This window comes from Choristoneura fumiferana, chromosome 24, assembly GCF_025370935.1.
Source record: "Choristoneura fumiferana chromosome 24, NRCan_CFum_1, whole genome shotgun sequence".
Lineage (NCBI taxonomy): Eukaryota > Metazoa > Arthropoda > Insecta > Lepidoptera > Tortricidae > Choristoneura > Choristoneura fumiferana.
Genome location: NC_133495.1, coordinates 4,247,880 through 4,264,362, shown reverse-complemented (window position 1 = coordinate 4,264,362; position 16,483 = coordinate 4,247,880). Strand labels below are relative to the sequence as shown.

The 16,483-nt window shown below is 39.1% G+C and overlaps 1 protein-coding gene and 5 non-coding genes across 6 annotated transcripts; all 6 read left to right on the top strand.

Annotated features, from left to right (window-relative positions):
• The first annotated feature begins 612 nt into the window (after positions 1 to 612).
• On the top strand, positions 613 to 6,832 carry LOC141441914 (uncharacterized). The gene is made up of 6 exons (XM_074106805.1): positions 613 to 781; positions 1,363 to 1,565; positions 2,391 to 2,759; positions 5,020 to 5,164; positions 6,044 to 6,188; positions 6,691 to 6,832. Exons 1-6 carry the CDS (start codon positions 664 to 666, stop codon positions 6,830 to 6,832), a joined length of 1,122 nt encoding a protein of 373 aa, XP_073962906.1. The 5' UTR covers positions 613 to 663.
• A 936-nt stretch (positions 6,833 to 7,768) lies between these two features.
• On the top strand, positions 7,769 to 7,887 carry LOC141442030 (5S ribosomal RNA). Its single transcript, XR_012452875.1, has one exon. It is a non-coding gene; the product is annotated as a 5S ribosomal RNA (ribosomal RNA).
• A 1,072-nt stretch (positions 7,888 to 8,959) lies between these two features.
• LOC141442024 (5S ribosomal RNA) lies at positions 8,960 to 9,078 on the top strand. The gene has a single exon (XR_012452869.1). It is a non-coding gene; the product is annotated as a 5S ribosomal RNA (ribosomal RNA).
• Positions 9,079 to 9,731: 653 nt separating this feature from the next.
• LOC141442034 (5S ribosomal RNA) lies at positions 9,732 to 9,850 on the top strand. The gene has a single exon (XR_012452879.1). It is a non-coding gene; the product is annotated as a 5S ribosomal RNA (ribosomal RNA).
• A 1,312-nt stretch (positions 9,851 to 11,162) lies between these two features.
• LOC141442033 (5S ribosomal RNA) lies at positions 11,163 to 11,281 on the top strand. Its single transcript, XR_012452878.1, has one exon. It is a non-coding gene; the product is annotated as a 5S ribosomal RNA (ribosomal RNA).
• A 4,767-nt stretch (positions 11,282 to 16,048) lies between these two features.
• Positions 16,049 to 16,167, top strand: LOC141442028 (5S ribosomal RNA). The gene has a single exon (XR_012452873.1). It is a non-coding gene; the product is annotated as a 5S ribosomal RNA (ribosomal RNA).
• Positions 16,168 to 16,483: the final 316 nt, after the last annotated feature.

The following is a 16,483-nucleotide window of genomic DNA, read 5'->3' as shown; positions in this document are numbered from 1 at the left end:
AACTTGCAGGTAAATAAGTTATTATGAATCTTATTCAGTGTCACCGAAAAATAAATCCATGGATATTATTATAATACGTAGTATTTATACATTCAAAATTAAATGCTGTTTTCAGCATGTGAAACAAAAATGTTCGTAGCTTATGATTTTAAGAACTACTACTGACATCTATGCGATACTTTCTCAAGCTGTGGCGAAGAAATAATGCAGCTACTCGTCACTAGATGGCAGTGTAAGGCGCTCTTTTCGACGTCTGGCAACACCGTAACTTATACCAATTCATTATGTTGGTATTTTTGTATTTCTATATTATACTAATATTTAATCAATCTGTGGTGAATGAATTGTATTTATTTAGAGTTGGTTTCAAATTTCCCGCTACAACATTTCCCTTCCTGTTTTTCTTTCTATCTTTTAAACATTTTTAACGAAATTGCTACGCCTGATTGATCATAAGATCATCTATAAATTATTTTAGACATTTATCTTATACAATTTGAATGAGTAACGTCATATTCCAAGGTAAATGTTTACTTTTATGCCTATATGTATGTAATAATATACCTATTTGATTTTTGATAGTTTTGTTAGCTATGTGTATTTTGTTAAAAATATTTCTTTGTCACATAAACTACCAAGAAATAAGTTATATAATTGTCTACAATGAGTGCTATTTACATTTGGAAGCTAGGGGATGTAGCGCTGGCCAGAATATGCAAGAAAGTTTACGCCAAAGTTAAAGTGGTGAAGGATGAACATGGATTGTTTCACGATGTAAAAGGTTATTTCCAATTCAATGCTAATCCTATTACTGTGTTTTTAAAACTTTTTTAGTGCACTACGGTTATTCATTTAAGAGTTTCGATGTAGTCTAGAATCACCTTGTTGTCATGAAAATAGGTACCTATACTTACAAATATTTCGGTCATAAAATCTAGGTATTACTTTTGTCTTCAAATCATGCACTTCTAGCAGAACCAATCTTTGTTAAATCTCGGATTTTTACTTAGTTCACGTAAAGGAGCGCATGTGGCGCCCTGTTGCTAGAGAGAGACTGACGCGCTATTTCGAGCCGTAGGTATAATGTATTCGGACGGACTGAACTGACTCTGACTGAACCGGAATGTTTGCAATCACATTCGCCATCTCTTTGTACCCTCATATCATAAACCATCATGGGCGGATCCAAGTGGTGGTCATGGGAGTCGTGACCCCCCCCCCCCCTGGGCCTCAGGCTCGGTTGTCCACCCTTGTATACCATAATAACAAGTGGTAGAAGCAATTGTGGTTTGGAGTACTTTAAGACACTTCAGCCGATCTTGCCTTTAACTACCTATTATTCTAATTATGACTTGTCTATAGTTCTCGGCATAACCTGCAATGAAGATGGCAGCATGAAGGCAACCAAGCAGCTCTGCTATTATGTGGAGACAATGAGGACCAAGCAGCAGTTGTGGATCCCATACACAAGCCTTCACCTTGCTGAGCGAGGCCGACCATTCTACGGGCAAGACAGAGTGACCAAGGTGTCACCACCAAAGGCTGGTGCAGGGCCACCTAAGAAGGTTTGAAATTAATTTTATAGGTAAAATGGGTGTAGATTAAAATATACATGGTGTGAAAAAGTTCTACTGTGGCTGAGAAGTTTTTTGGTCCAACCATTCTTTTGGTAGGTACTTGGTATGCTGTGATACTTAATGTTCTATATAACTTAGCTGTTTAAAGGCAACAAAAAATATAAAATAATACTCATGACTTTTATTAGCTTTTATTTATTTGCACTGTTTGTATTCTGTATAAAGAGAACTTGTCTCATTTCAAATCTAGAAAGTCTAATTTTATCTACTTCTAGTAATCGGAATATTGTTTATATTTAGTAGAGATAGAGATAATTAATAAGATTATGCAAGTACAGTCAACAAAAATATAGTTGCCAAAAAAAGCTTTCAGTGATTTCCATAAGGTCTAATTTTCACTGTCAGAACAGTACAATGTTAGTACTGTTAGTGCAGTGGAAATTATACCTTATGGAAAAAGCTAATTATGCGGTATTGCAGTATCACCAATGTTGTATTAAAAAAAAAAACAAATAAAAATGTAGGTATGTAGAACATTCTAATATGGTGTTTATATATGAATTGCCACTGTCACAAAACTTATTACTAGGTAAAATACCAAATGAGAACATATTGTCCTATTAAACACATAATAAAATAAAGAAAACAAAATAAAAAAATATAGTTAGGTGACACCCTTAGGTAGATCATCCTTCCACCTCTTGTGTTGCCTTCCTCTAGTTTGTTTACCAATTCAAACACATCACCAACATTAAAAAAATAGTCATTGTGATTAATACTACTTAACTCTTAAATAACTACTGTAATCCACAGCGAAAAATAAAGGAAGATCACACCCTCCCATTTGACGTGCTGCCGTCGAAATACAAAGAACCAGACCTCAATGCAACTTATGACTTCCGGCACACACCTCTTAAGCAAGGCAAATATGAGAATGCTTTTAAAGAATTTGTTCGAAGGGGAAAAGAAATGCTTTTTGACAGTTTCTACTCTAAACTAGAAGTCAATGACGATAGATTGGACTATTTAATTAACATAGATGCCAGTACTGAAGATAAATATGAGCTGATCATAAGTAATATTGTGACGGAGAAGGAGATTGAGAATTATCTTCACCAGTGTTGGAGGTACAACTTCGTTTATAAACAGATGGGTGCTAAGGATGATAAGGAGGATACTGCTGTAAGTAATTAATTAATTACTGAGCATCCTACAATAATATATGGTGTTTTAAATTAACCCCAAATATTTCAGCTTGGTTGGGTTTGAGTTAGATGCACTGAATTATTTATTTATTCCTCTTAATGGCGGCCATAAGGCTGCCCCTGTATAGGTAGAGTCATTCACGATGACGCGTGTCGTGATTCTTATTACAATGACATTAATGTCTAATTTTGGCAAAATCACGCGTCTTCGTGGATGGCGCTACTTAGGTATAGTATGAATGTTTTTCATAGGAATTTTTGAGGAGGCAGAAGCGGTTTGTAACATTTGTAACCTAGTGACTGGTTACCAAAAACAAAAGAAGTTTTTTTTTATACATATATAAGAGGTGGCAAAGGTGCGTACTGGTCACCTGATGGGACACAATCAACGCCGCCCATGAACACCTGCAACACGAGATGTATCACAGGTGCGTAGCCGGCCCGTTAAGAGATTGATAAGTTCGTTTTTAAAGACTTGTTTTTGACGATGAAGTGGGTGGTTTTTTTATTAATCTGTAAACTATTAATGTGTGTTATATATATTAATGTTTTATATATATGTTATATATTTATTGTACAGTCAAGGGCAAAGATATCGACACGGCCAAAGTTGCAAAAATATGTACACACGACTTTATGCACTTAACATTAAGGCCGTGTATACATATTTTTGCAACTTTGGCCGTGTCGATATCTTTGCCCTTGACTGTATATAGTTAGGTATTTGAGGTTTATATATGCATTTATATTTATTCAAATGTTTTGCTCTATTTGTCGATCCTTGTTTTTTGGATTCTCCTCTACCACTCAAAGGTTGACTGGCAGAGATCCCTGCAGGGATAAGTCCGCCTTTGTACTTAACACAACTTTTATTTATGTAACCTTTTTGTTTTTCCTTTTTGTACAATAAAGAGTATAAACAAACAAACAAACAAACAATTTATTTACAGGGATTTTCAGTAGATTTAACCCAACCATCTGCTATCTGATATTCTGGCTTAATTTTTACACTGTGTTGGGGCCGGATTTTAGACGTAATCCGTTAGAAAGTCCTTGAGACAATGAAGAAGCGAAGCTAAACTCCTAAGGGTAAAAGACTGTTTGAAAATACTTAATATTTTCTGAACCTATATTTATGGAATAATTGTTGAAGTGCCTCCATTGTGGAGGCCCTGGGCTGTAGCCCCAGCTGTTCTCCCCTAAATAATAATAATAATAAACATCTTTATTGCTACAAACTTAACCTAGATATTACAAAGAATACTTAGGAATTAGATCAATGCGCATAAATCTGACCCTGCACAGTATGTATAAGCAGCAGCTAGAGGAGCGGTTGCTCTAGGCGCCGCCAGATGGCAATTGGCGCCATTTTCCAGTTTCCAATGCAAAATTAAATTATGATGGCCAGTGGCAGTGGGCGGATGACGGATGCAATTTACGTCAAAATCATGTCGAACGATATACGATGGATATGACTACAATTGGTTTAAAAAGGAGAACATAATTGAAAAATAGTTTATTTTTGTAGTAAATAATCGTATTTTTTTTTCTATATTACATATTTTCAGTGCATTCCTTTTATAGTTCACTATCCACTTGTGTAGGGAAAATTACCTCTTTACATCTACTTACAGATGTAAGAGGTGCGTATTCGTAAAGTAATACTTCACCATTATTAGGAACATTATCACCATTACTCGAATTTCTATACATTTTTCTATAAATATTAGTGTCGCTGCTTAAGTGGCTAAATAAGAAACAACACAAGCTGAGATATGAGGTGCATAGGAGAAACTCGTGTCTGTATCGTTGTCCAGCGGTGGTGTAGCGGTATAGCACATGGCACGGAATGCCGAGGACCTGGGTTCGATTCCCAGCGCTAGCGCTGGTCTTATTTTTTTGGTTTTTCTGTGCATCTATATTTCAGTTTGTATTTTCGATATAGGTTTTACGGGATGACCGTAAAAGTAACAAAAAAAAATTGGAATTGAAATAAAAAATACAAAAAGATTCCAAAAAAACAATCTTAATTATAAATATTAATCGAAGTTTAATAAAAGTCTTATCCATCTTATGCTTTAGTCACCATATTGCATCCATCATCCGCTCTTTCATGATGGCGCCTTTTGAGAGGCACGGAAGCGGTGTAGACAATCTCGCTCTACCTTGATCAAGGACTAGAGTCGGCGCTGGGCATGTGTTTATATACGACTGTGATTATGATTATTTTTTTTCAGAGCTCATCCTTAGTGAGAACTCCTGCGACTATACACATATCGTGGTGCCTTGTGTGTGGGAAGGGTGAGAAGTTGCGGCTTTGCCCGAATTGTCCATCGGCCTTCCATCTCGCCTGCCGGAGGGAATGGCTGATAAAAATTATACGTTAGTCATTTTTCGTTTTTATGATTATTCGTGCCTGTTAATGTTGGGGTCAATCATGGTAGCATAGTGTTTTGTCCTATAGTCTCCATGCAGAAGATAGTGGGTTGAAATCTAGACTTGTACCACTATGTTTCGGAATTCGTACATGAAATGACATTTTGAAGCTTTTGAAGAAAATACAGGGTGTTCGGCACATGAACCGTCAAATTTTTTTCGGGTTAACTAATATTTAACTAGAGAAAAATTAAAAATGCCACTAGGTTCCATAAAAAAAAACTGTGCCATTTTTTCGGGGACAAAAGTAAGACAATGAAAAGAATTTTGACCCGACCATCAAACAAAAATCAAGAGAAGATTTCGTATTGTTAGAAATTTCATTCTCATTGGCAATGGCCAGCTTGCATACGACAATCACGCATTGTTTCGCGAGCGCGGGCGGGATGAGCGAAAATAGAAAATATTGCACAATAAATTAGTGTTTCAGAAAATAGGTACATATCACCATATATTTCGTTAGTATATTTTTTTTTTATTATTTTCTCAAATAACATAACATTGTTTAAAGAAATTATCTGCCAAACTGCATGACAGTTTGTTGGCAGAAAAAAAAAAAAAAAAAAACGCACGCGAAGGAAAAAGTTTCCCCATCCCTGAACAATATGTAAAGAATAATATTTTATTCAAATTAAAAGAGTTTTATACAGCTCAAACATAATAGGTCCTTTTTATTACGCACCTTTTTGATAAAAATAAATACTTACTAACATGTACTATAGTCTTATCCATATTAAACTTGTAATCGCTACTTTAAATCCGGTCTCTAGTTATGAATGTTATTTCATAAGTTCTTAGACCTCGTATTACTTACCCCTTGTTTAGACCGTAAGCAGCCACCGACGCAGGTGCAGAAGCCAGTCACCCTCATCTCTAAAATACTGTCAAGCACACGAACTATCTGCTCCGTGCATAAAGACAAGGAAAATATGGAGCTATGCCCCAGCTGCATGTGGGGGCCGAAAGTTGGGTATGACATTTTAGACAGATTTTATAATGTATAACTACCGAACCCCTTTCTATGTGAATTATCGTTAGAGATTGTGCACATTATGTAGGTACAGATCTATACTTGCTTTGGATAGATATTTAACTAACAAACAAACTTCAGCTGCCAGATTTGGTAGGTATATTCAAGATTTTTATACATTTAACTTATCTATATAAACTAGACTAGTGTATTTCAATATAGAAATGTAAATGTTTAGATAGTTTAATGGGGGGATTTCAATATTTAAGACACCAATTGACGTTGTTTTGTTCACATTTAGTTCATATTTTTGAGGCTTCGTACCCAAATGATCCAAATGGAGCCTTGTAGCTCTCACTCACATGTCCGTCTGTCTGTCCCTTGTCCTTACAGACAAGCAGTTGGAGCTACAGTGTTCAAATTTTCACAGGATCAGCATCTTGTTGATGTAGCTATAAAGTTCCAACAAAAATACCATAAATTAATATTTTTTTTTTTTTAGCTACGACGATGTGGTGTGGCACAAGCTTGGGACTTGCGCGTGGTGGCCTGCCCGGGTCCTCACTCCGGGAGAGACGCCCTCCTGCCTGTTGTCTCGCTCGCACGCACCGCACGAGTGGCCGCTGCGTTACTACGGTACGTAATACGGTATACGGTAATTCATGAACCACCATGGAACATTTTCAAAGAGAAAGTCATTACGATTTACCTTGTTAATTAATGTGATGTCACTATGAGGTTTACTGTGAAATGGTTCCTTAATAGCTCCACGAAGCCAGTGGACTGTTAAAAGACGAGGTTCACCTCATATAAAATTTAAAAACAAATCCATACTAATACTATAAATGCGAAAGTGTGTGCGTTTGTATGTTTCTCCGTCTTTCGCGTCGAAACAGAGCGACGAATTGACGTGATTTTTGGCATAGAGATTGTTTATGGGCCAGAGCGACATAGGCTACTTTTTATCTCGGAAAATGCACAGTTCCCGAAGGAACAGCGCAAAAGCTAACTAGTCTAGTAAATAAAAGCAAGGACCTAGTACTCAAAAAAAAAGTAGACGAAATCCAGGGTTCCAGGGTCAAGTAGTTACGATTGAGAAGTAGGTAATGGTGATGGATGAGATGATTGAGTCGAGACCGAATTACATGCAAACTTGAAATATTAATTAAATTAAAAAGGCTTTTGGCCATATATCCAGTAGAATAGAATGTTAAAAGTTATAAAAATGTGAATACAAAACATGACTTTATTGATTTAATTTTAAGGTTGTGTTTTTGTCTGTGTACAGTCAAGTGCAAAAATAAGTATCTATTCGAACCACTCAAAAATATGTTATTACGGCCTTATTGCGTCAGAATAAGTCTGTGGTACTTATTTTCGAAACTTTGAATAAATTCATATTTTTACACTTGACTGTACATATTTTGTTACTTTAACCCTTTAACCGTATGATCTCTTCGTAACAGAAAGTGGCGCCCTCATTTCATTTTAACTACTTTAGCTTCATAACAACCTTATTTGATAACAGTGACGTCATTCTGGAAATGTAAACATAAACCCTAGTTTTCACTGTTACTATCGCCAACGTCCATACCACGTTGAAAACACCGGTTCTCGTCCGATCACCGAAGTTAAGCAACGTCGGGCGCGGTCAGTACTTGTATGGGTGACCGCCTGGGAACACCGCGTGGCTCAGGCCTGAAATGTCTGTTTTCCTAAAATGTACAATTCTCAAAACGTCTGCGTTTTCACAATGTTAGCACTTCTATTTTCGTCAGCTTTCTCGAAATGTCTGCTATTAAAAATGTGTACAATCTCAGGAAGTCGTCTATTCATAATGTTGACATTCCTATAATATTAGCATTACCATAATTTATGCTTTCCCGTTATGTTCACTTTTTTAAATAGGCTATAGACTTGTTATGTTTGTTTTCCCATAATGTCTGCTTTATTTTCAAATCAATGTTCTTAATGTAAAAGGTTTAATTGCTTGCATACTTACTCTTTGATAACATAAATATCTATACCTAATATAAAATACCGCTGAACCGATTTAGATGAAATTTGAAGACCATGATTGGAGACATTTTGGGAATAACACTTTTCTGGTATGCCAACGTTATAAGAAGGCGGATATTTTGAGGTTGCAGACATTTTGAGAATAAGCACTTTCTGAAAAGCGAACATTATACAAAAACTGTCATTCTTGAAGACAGGCAATTTTAAATAGCTGATATTTTGAGAAGCTGACATTATGCAAAAGACGTGTTGACATTCTGAAAAGCAGACATTTTGCGAAAAATACATTTTAGGAAAACGGATATTTCAGGCCTGAGCCCACCGCGTGCCGTTGGCTTTTTGCTTTATTTTTTGTTACTAACTTTTCATTTGTCTTGATGTTCCTTCTAGCATTTTATTGTACCTAGTTGGTACCGTTTTACTGCCAATTATCATTAATAAATAACATATTCTAAACAGCTCAGTAGAGCTAGAGTAGTAACAGTAACTTGATCTAAATTTTAGTTCTACGCTTAGTTGAGTCAGAATGTATAGGACATAGAACTGTCAAGCTTAACCAGGCATAGTCATAAGGTTTTCTAAAAAGTAATTCCGGATTTAGTCGTTAAAACTGATTCATCTTGACAGTTCCATACATTTTGGGACAGTTAAACTGAGCTTAACACTAAATCAATGTTCGTTTATTTTTGTGTGACGTCACACACATATTATTCTTATGCCTAGAACTAATGATTAGATTCATTTAAATGGTCGCCAACGTCCATACCACGTTGAAAACACCGGTTCTCGTCCGATCACCGAAGTTAAGCAACGTCGGGCGCGGTCAGTACTTGGATGGGTGACCGCCTGGGAACACCGCGTGCCGTTGGCTTTTTGCTTTATTTTTTGTTACTAACTTTTCATTTATGTCTTGATGTTGGGTCCATATCGGCGCGCATATTTATTGAAAGTCGAATGTAATGTTTGTCAGAATGATCGTTTGTCATACTCTTTTTCCTCTGAATCCAATAATTGTTCAGAATTTTTATAAAATAGACCTAACATAACCGTATATTTCAGAAAAAAAATAAAGTTTCAGTGGGAAAAAAATTATGACAAACGATGATTCGGACAAAAATTACGGTATGACTAGCGAAGAGTATGCAAATTTTGGTGCCCCCCTTGTTGTTCCTTCTAGGATTTTATTGTAGTTGGTTGGTACTATTTTACTGCCAGTTATCATTAATTAACTTATCATACTCTACACAACTACTATTCTAACTGAATTTTAGGCCTACGCTTAATTGAGTCAGAATGCATGGGACATAGACCTGACAAGCTTAACTAGGCATACATATAGCCTATGGTTTTCTAAAAACGAATTCTAAATTTATTCGTAATAAAACTGATCCCATGCTTAACCATACATTTTGAGACAGTCAAACTGAGCTTAACACTAAATCGATGTTAGTTTCTTTTTGTGTGACGTCACACACACATTATTCTTATAGAATAGAATTAATGCTTACATTCGTTTACATTGTCGCCAACGTCCATACCACGTTGAAAACACCGGTTCTCGTCCGATCACCGAAGTTAAGCAACGTCGGGCGCGGTCAGTACTTGGATGGGTGACCGCCTGGGAACACCGCGTGCCGTTGGCTTGTAGAAACACTACAGCCGCGCCACCTGACGCCAGAATATGAAAATATATTTCGCGCAGCCGCACAAGAGATCTGCCATACCTACTTTTGTCTTCTGTTTGAATTCAACCGTCAATACTCGACATATTGTAAATAAAATATTTTCTCTCACCAATTTCGTTTCGACCTTCTAAACTGGTGACGCCCTAGATTGGAAAAAGACGCAGCCTTTCTTGGAAGTAAAATCAAGGTCCGAACACAAATCGTGAGTCAAATAAAACGTTTCAAAAATGTCGACAAACAAACAGAGCCGAACAAAGATATAGAGAAGCAAGTAAAGCTTACTAGATCGGGCAGACAAGTTAAATTTCCTCAATATTATCGCCCGTAGCCGGTCTCTGGGGGGGAGAGATGTAGAAACACTACAGCCGCGCCACCTGACGCCAGAATATGAAAATATATTTCGCGCAGCCGCACAAGAGATCTGCCATACCTACTTTTGTCTTCTGTTTGAATTCAACCGTCAATACTCGACATATTGTAAATAAAATATTTTCTCTCACCAATTTCGTTTCGACCTTCTAAAGGCTTTTTGCTGTATTTTTCGTTTCTAACTTTTCATTTAGGTGATGGTTGATGTTATTATGTTCCTTCTGGGATTTTATCGTAGTTAGTTGGTACCGTTTTACTACAAGTTACCCCATTAATTAACATATACATACTAAATTATAGTTCTACGCTTAGTTGAGTCAGAATTTATGGAACATAGAACTGTCAAGCTTAACTAGGCTAGGCAACGTTTTCTAAAAAATAATTCTAATGGTGGTTTTACACCGGTGAGGCGAGACGAGAATTGAAATTTGTATGGCATCGCCCGCGGCGGCTCACGGCGGGCGCCCGATAATGCATACAAATCTCAATTCTCGTCTCGCCTCGCCAGTGGAAAATCACCATAATTCGTTAAAAAACTAGCCAATCTTAACAGTTCCATACATTTTGAGACAGTCAAACTGAGCATAACACTAAGGGGCTGTTTCACCATCTATGGATTAGTGTTAACTGACGGTTAAATGTGATGCCGTCTCCGTCTATTCGAACAAAACAAATAGAGATGGCATCACATTTAACCGTCAGTTAACACGTGGTTAACACTAATCAATGGATGTTGAAACGGCCCCTAAATCAATGTTAGTTTATTTTTGTGTGACGTCACACACACACACACACACACACACACACACACACACACACACACACACACACACACACACACACACACACACACACACATGTGATTCTTATAGAACTAATGATTACATTCGTTATCATTGTCGCCAACGTCCATACCACGTTGAAAACACCGGTTCTCGTCCGATCACCGAAGTTAAGCAACGTCGGGCGCGGTCAGTACTTGGATGGGTGACCGCCTGGGAACACCGCGTGCCGTTGGCTTTTTGCTTTATTTTTTGTTACTAACTTTTCGTTTGTCTTGATGTTCCTTCTAGCATTTTATTGTAGCTAGTTGGTACCGTTTTACTGCCATTTATCATGAATAAGTAGCAAAATAACATACTCTAAACAACTCAGTAGAGCTAGAATAGTAACTCGAACTAAATCTTAGTTCTACGCTTAGTTGAGTCAGAATGTATGGAACATAGAACTGTCAAGCTTAACTATGCATAGCCATAAGGTTTTCTAAAATGTAATTCCAAATTTATTCGTAATAAAACTCCATCTTAACAGTTCCATACATTTTGAGACAGTCATAGCTTAACACTAAATCGATGTTAGTTTATTTTTGTGTTACGTCACACTGATAGATATGGAAATACTAGGAATAATACCAGGAATCAGATCAAACACATTTCTCAGGAACGCTGTTTATTGAATGACAATCTGTCATAGACAACCAGAACACATCAGCTCCTTCACCCTTAGTTGGAAAACCTACAGTAAAAAAACATAGAACAAATTAAACAATTAATTAATATTAAACATAAAATCACAGCTAGGTATCAAAAGCAGGACCGTCATATTTTATAATTAACATTTCTTTTTGGTCTTAGGACTCTGTCACAGGGAACCTCAACAGGCACAACTGTCGATTGTTCTTCTATCTCTACCTGTTGTGTTACTGGTTCTACTGACTCTACCTGCTCCACCCCCTCAACCGCATCTTGCCAATCATCTCCTAACCCTTCTTCATCCACCAGTTGAAAAGGTGTCGACAAGACAGAATGTGAGGATGCCTGTGACCTGAGCGCGCGACGCTCCATCGTGCCACTTACATTAGAAACTTCGTTAGAGACGTAACGCATCAGCTGGTCAATATGTCGTTTACAAATAACATTATCTTCTTCTAATTGTATTAAAAACATCCGATTCCCAATATTTTTAGTAATAGTCCCCTTTTTCCAAATTGGTTTTCTATCCACATAGCACCTACACCAAACTAGCTCGCCTATGTTGAAAAACCTTTTCGCTTCAGTTACAAGGTTGGGCACCTCATGCTTCGACGGCACTAACAAGTCTAGCCTACCACGCAAATCACGCCCCATCATTAACTTAGCCGGGGAAGCTCCCGTGGCGCAATGAGTAGTATTACGGTAGTCAAATAAATATTCCTGAAGCTTCTCATTAATTTTGTATTTACAAGAATAAGAGCTTAAAATTGCCTTCAACATTCTCTTACACGTACGGACGCTGTTCTCCGCCTGCCCGTTACTGCATGGATGATAGATCGGAGACGTCAGGTACGCGATGCCATTAGTTTTGCAAAACTCGAGAAATTCATTGGACGCGATTTTTGCATCATTGTCGGATACAATAGTTTCGGGAAGGCCGAATCGAGAGAATAAAAATTTGAGCTTTAATATAAGCTGCTTCGTCGTTGTTCCACAACACATATCGAAACACTCCAGCCATTTGCTGAAAGCGTCGACCACCACAAGGTATGTATTCTGAGACACCGACATGTAGTCCAGATGTATACGCACCCAAGGCGCGGGGGGCCGCGGCCAGGGCTGCGGCGGCGCGCGCGGCGGCGCCGGGCGCAGCGTCGCGCACACGCGGCACGCGCCCACCGTCTGCTCGATGTCGCGGTCGACGCCCGGCCACCACACCCGTGATCGTGCAACACTCTTTGTTCGGACTATGCCCTGATGAGTTCGATGTAACTCCTGCAGTATGTCCTTCCTGTGCACTGTGGGAATCACGACCCTGTGACCTCGTAGAAGACAACCATCTTCTACCTCCAGGTCTGTTTTACACTGGAAATAAGGTAAAACATTTTTACATAAAATTTTTCGCGGCCAACCATGATTGACATATTTAATTACGGTTCTAAGAACAACGTCGCTTGCAGTCGCTTGTCGTATATCTCTGTATGTAACGGGAAGTCCTTCTAACTGGAGCGAATTTAAAGCCGGTGCCCACCGTTCAACATCTTCATGATGTTCCGACTCACGCTGTTCTAAGGGATTCCTAGAAAAGAAATCTGCGACCGGATTTTCTTTGCCCGACGTATATTGTATTTTAAAATTATATGCAGAAAGGAAAACTGCATATCTGACCAACCGCGATGCAGTCGTAACTGAAATACCCCCTTTTTACCAAATATTGCCAACAACGGTTTATGATCGGTTTTTAAAGTAAAGGTTCACGTCGGCCATACAAATATTGGTGGAAGCGTTTAACACCAAACACATAGCCGTAGCTTCCTTTTGTAGTTGGCTATAATTACGTTCACTCGGTAAAAGCGATCTGGAACCGAATGCCAGCGGACGCTCTCGACCGGCGGCGTCGACGGTGGCCAGCACAGCACCCAGGCCGGCCGGGCCCGCGTCCACGGTCAGCACCAGCTGCGCCGCCGGGTCGAAGTGCGCGAGCACGCGCGAGCTGCTGAGCTCGCGTTTCATTCCGTCGAAAGCCGCCTGCTGCCGCTCCGACCATTCCCACCGCGCACCTTCACGCAATAGCTCGTGGAGTGGAGCCAGGATGGACGACGCATTTGGGACAAAATTGCGATAATAATTTGCCATTCCCAAGAAACGCTTTAATTCGGTTACGTTTTTGGGCTCGGGTACTTTGACAATGGCCTCTACCTTTTTTGGAGACTTTTGCAAACCGTCCTTGCTAATAATGTGTCCCAAATAAGTTACACTATCCTGGAAAAAAGAACATTTGCTTTTTTCTAACCTGAAACCAGATTCCTGAAATCGTTGGAATACTTTTTCCAACCGCTCCAAATGTAAGGCTTTAGTCGGACCTGTCACGCAAACGTCATCTAGGAAAACCGTTACTCCATCTATTCCCGCCAAAAGGTTTTCAATAGTTCGCTGAAAAATCGCCGGGGCGCATGCTAAGCCGAACACTAACCTCTTATATTTGAATAACCCTTTGGTGGTATTAATGGTAGTAAGTTTTTGCGATTCCTCTGACAACCTCAACTGATTATACGCCTGACTACAGTCTAACTTGGAGTATTGCTGACCATTGCTCAGCTTAGCAAAAATCTCTTCTATTCTTGTAGAGGATATTTATCAACGTAAATATCATTATTTAATGTAACCGAGTAATCCGCACAAACTCTGATGCTACCATTTGACTTGGGCACCGGAACAATCGGAGTTGCATAATCCGAGTGGTTCACGGGCTCCAGTATGCCGACCTCAACCAACCTCTCGAGCTCGGCCTCCACCTTGTCCTTGATCGCAAACGGTAATGGACGCGCTTTGCAAAACTTGGGCGTCGCACCTTCCTTCAACTGTAAAGTAACGTCAGCACGCGTATAGCACCCTAATTCCTTACTAAACAATCCTTTATATTTTCAACCAAATTTTGAACTTCTAAATTATTACCAGATGCCAAGTCAATTTTGTTATTCATTGAAGTTATACATAATTTGAATTTTGCCATAAAATCTCGTCCCAACAGCGGGGGTCCACCATGCTCTACGACAAAAAATTTAAGTTCGTGTGTCATATCATTATACACTACCTTGGTGATAAAATACCCCAGAGGCTTAATTTTATGGCCATTGTAAAAGCACATACGAATGTTACATTTAAATAATTTCTCGTGAGCAAAATGTGACAAATATAATTCTTTTGAAATAACATTGGTACTCGACCCAGAATCGATTTCCATTTTTAGTTCTGTGCTATAATTTACCAAGATTTTTATAATATAAGGTTCGTTGTCTACACACCTCAAATTCAAAAGCTGACACTCCTTACATTCTGGGCAGTTTACTGCCACAGGTGCCTCGTCCGAACTCGAATCCGTTTCCGTGTTGATAGCCTTGATAGGTTTTCTTTTGCATCGCATACTTTCTTGAGATGACCTTTTGTCTTGCACCTTTGGCAGCGGTAATTCTTGTAGTGGCACCTCTCAGCTGCATGACCCTTCATGCCACACACTGCGCAGCGGTTCGGCGAACCCTGTCTTCGTTGAGCCGCGTCGGCTCGACCTGCACCGGACCACAGCAGCGGTTCTTCTTCCATGGCAGCGGCAGCTAAAGCTCTCGGCGCCGTGGCCCTCGCCTCTCGCGCGGTGACAGTTTGTTTCGCTATTTCTAGCGCTTTCGCGAACGTTAGCTTGCTGGCGTCTTGCTCGCACAGTCGGTCTCGCACAGCTCCAAATTTGAGTCCAAGTACAAATCTGTCCCGATATACCTTATCCAGGCAGTCTCCGAAGGCACAATGCACGGCTAAGCCTCGTAATCGAGCCGCCCAATCCTCGACAGATTCCTCCTCACCTTGGCCTGCGTTATAAAAGTTACCTAAGTCCGCAAAGGTCGCCCGCGTTGGAGTCAGGTGCTTGTCCAGAAAGTCTACCAACTCATCAAAAGTCGAGGTTTCTACCTCCTTCGGATGACTTAGATTCCGTAATAATAAGTACGCATCATCCGATAAATGAGTGATCAAAACAGCACGCTTTTTTTCCTCGGCCTTAATGTCATTCAGGCTTAGAAACTGTTTTACCCGGTTTCGAAATATTTCCCACTCTTGACTTCTCGGGTCGAAACATGGTAGGGTTCCAATACTCATCGTCGCCAGTTGATAGATATGGAAATACTAGGAATAATACCAGGAATCAGATCAAACACATTTCTCAGGAACGCTGTTTATTGAATGACAATCTGTCATAGACAACCAGAACACATCACACACACATATTATTCTTATAGAACTAATGATTACAACCGTTTGCATTGACGCCAACGTCCATACCACGTTGAATACACCGGTTCTCGTCCGATCACCGAAGTTAAGCAACGTCGGGCGCGGTCAGTACTTGGATGGGTGACCGCCTGGGAACACCGCGTGCCGTTGGCTTTTTGCTGTATTTTTCGTTTCTAACTTTTCATTTAGGTGATGGTTGATGTTATTGTTCCTTCTAGGATTTTTATCGTAGTTAGTTGGTACCGTTTTACTATAAGTTTAACATTAATTAACATACTAACATTACTACTCTTACTAAATTTTATGTTCTAGACGCTTAGTTGAGTCAGAATGTAATGGACATAGAACTGTCAAGTTTAACTTTAGGCTAGAAAACGTTTTTCTAAAAATCAATTCTAATTCGTTTAAAAACTAGCCAATCTTAACAGTTCCATACATTTTGAGACAGTCAAACGAACATAACACTAAA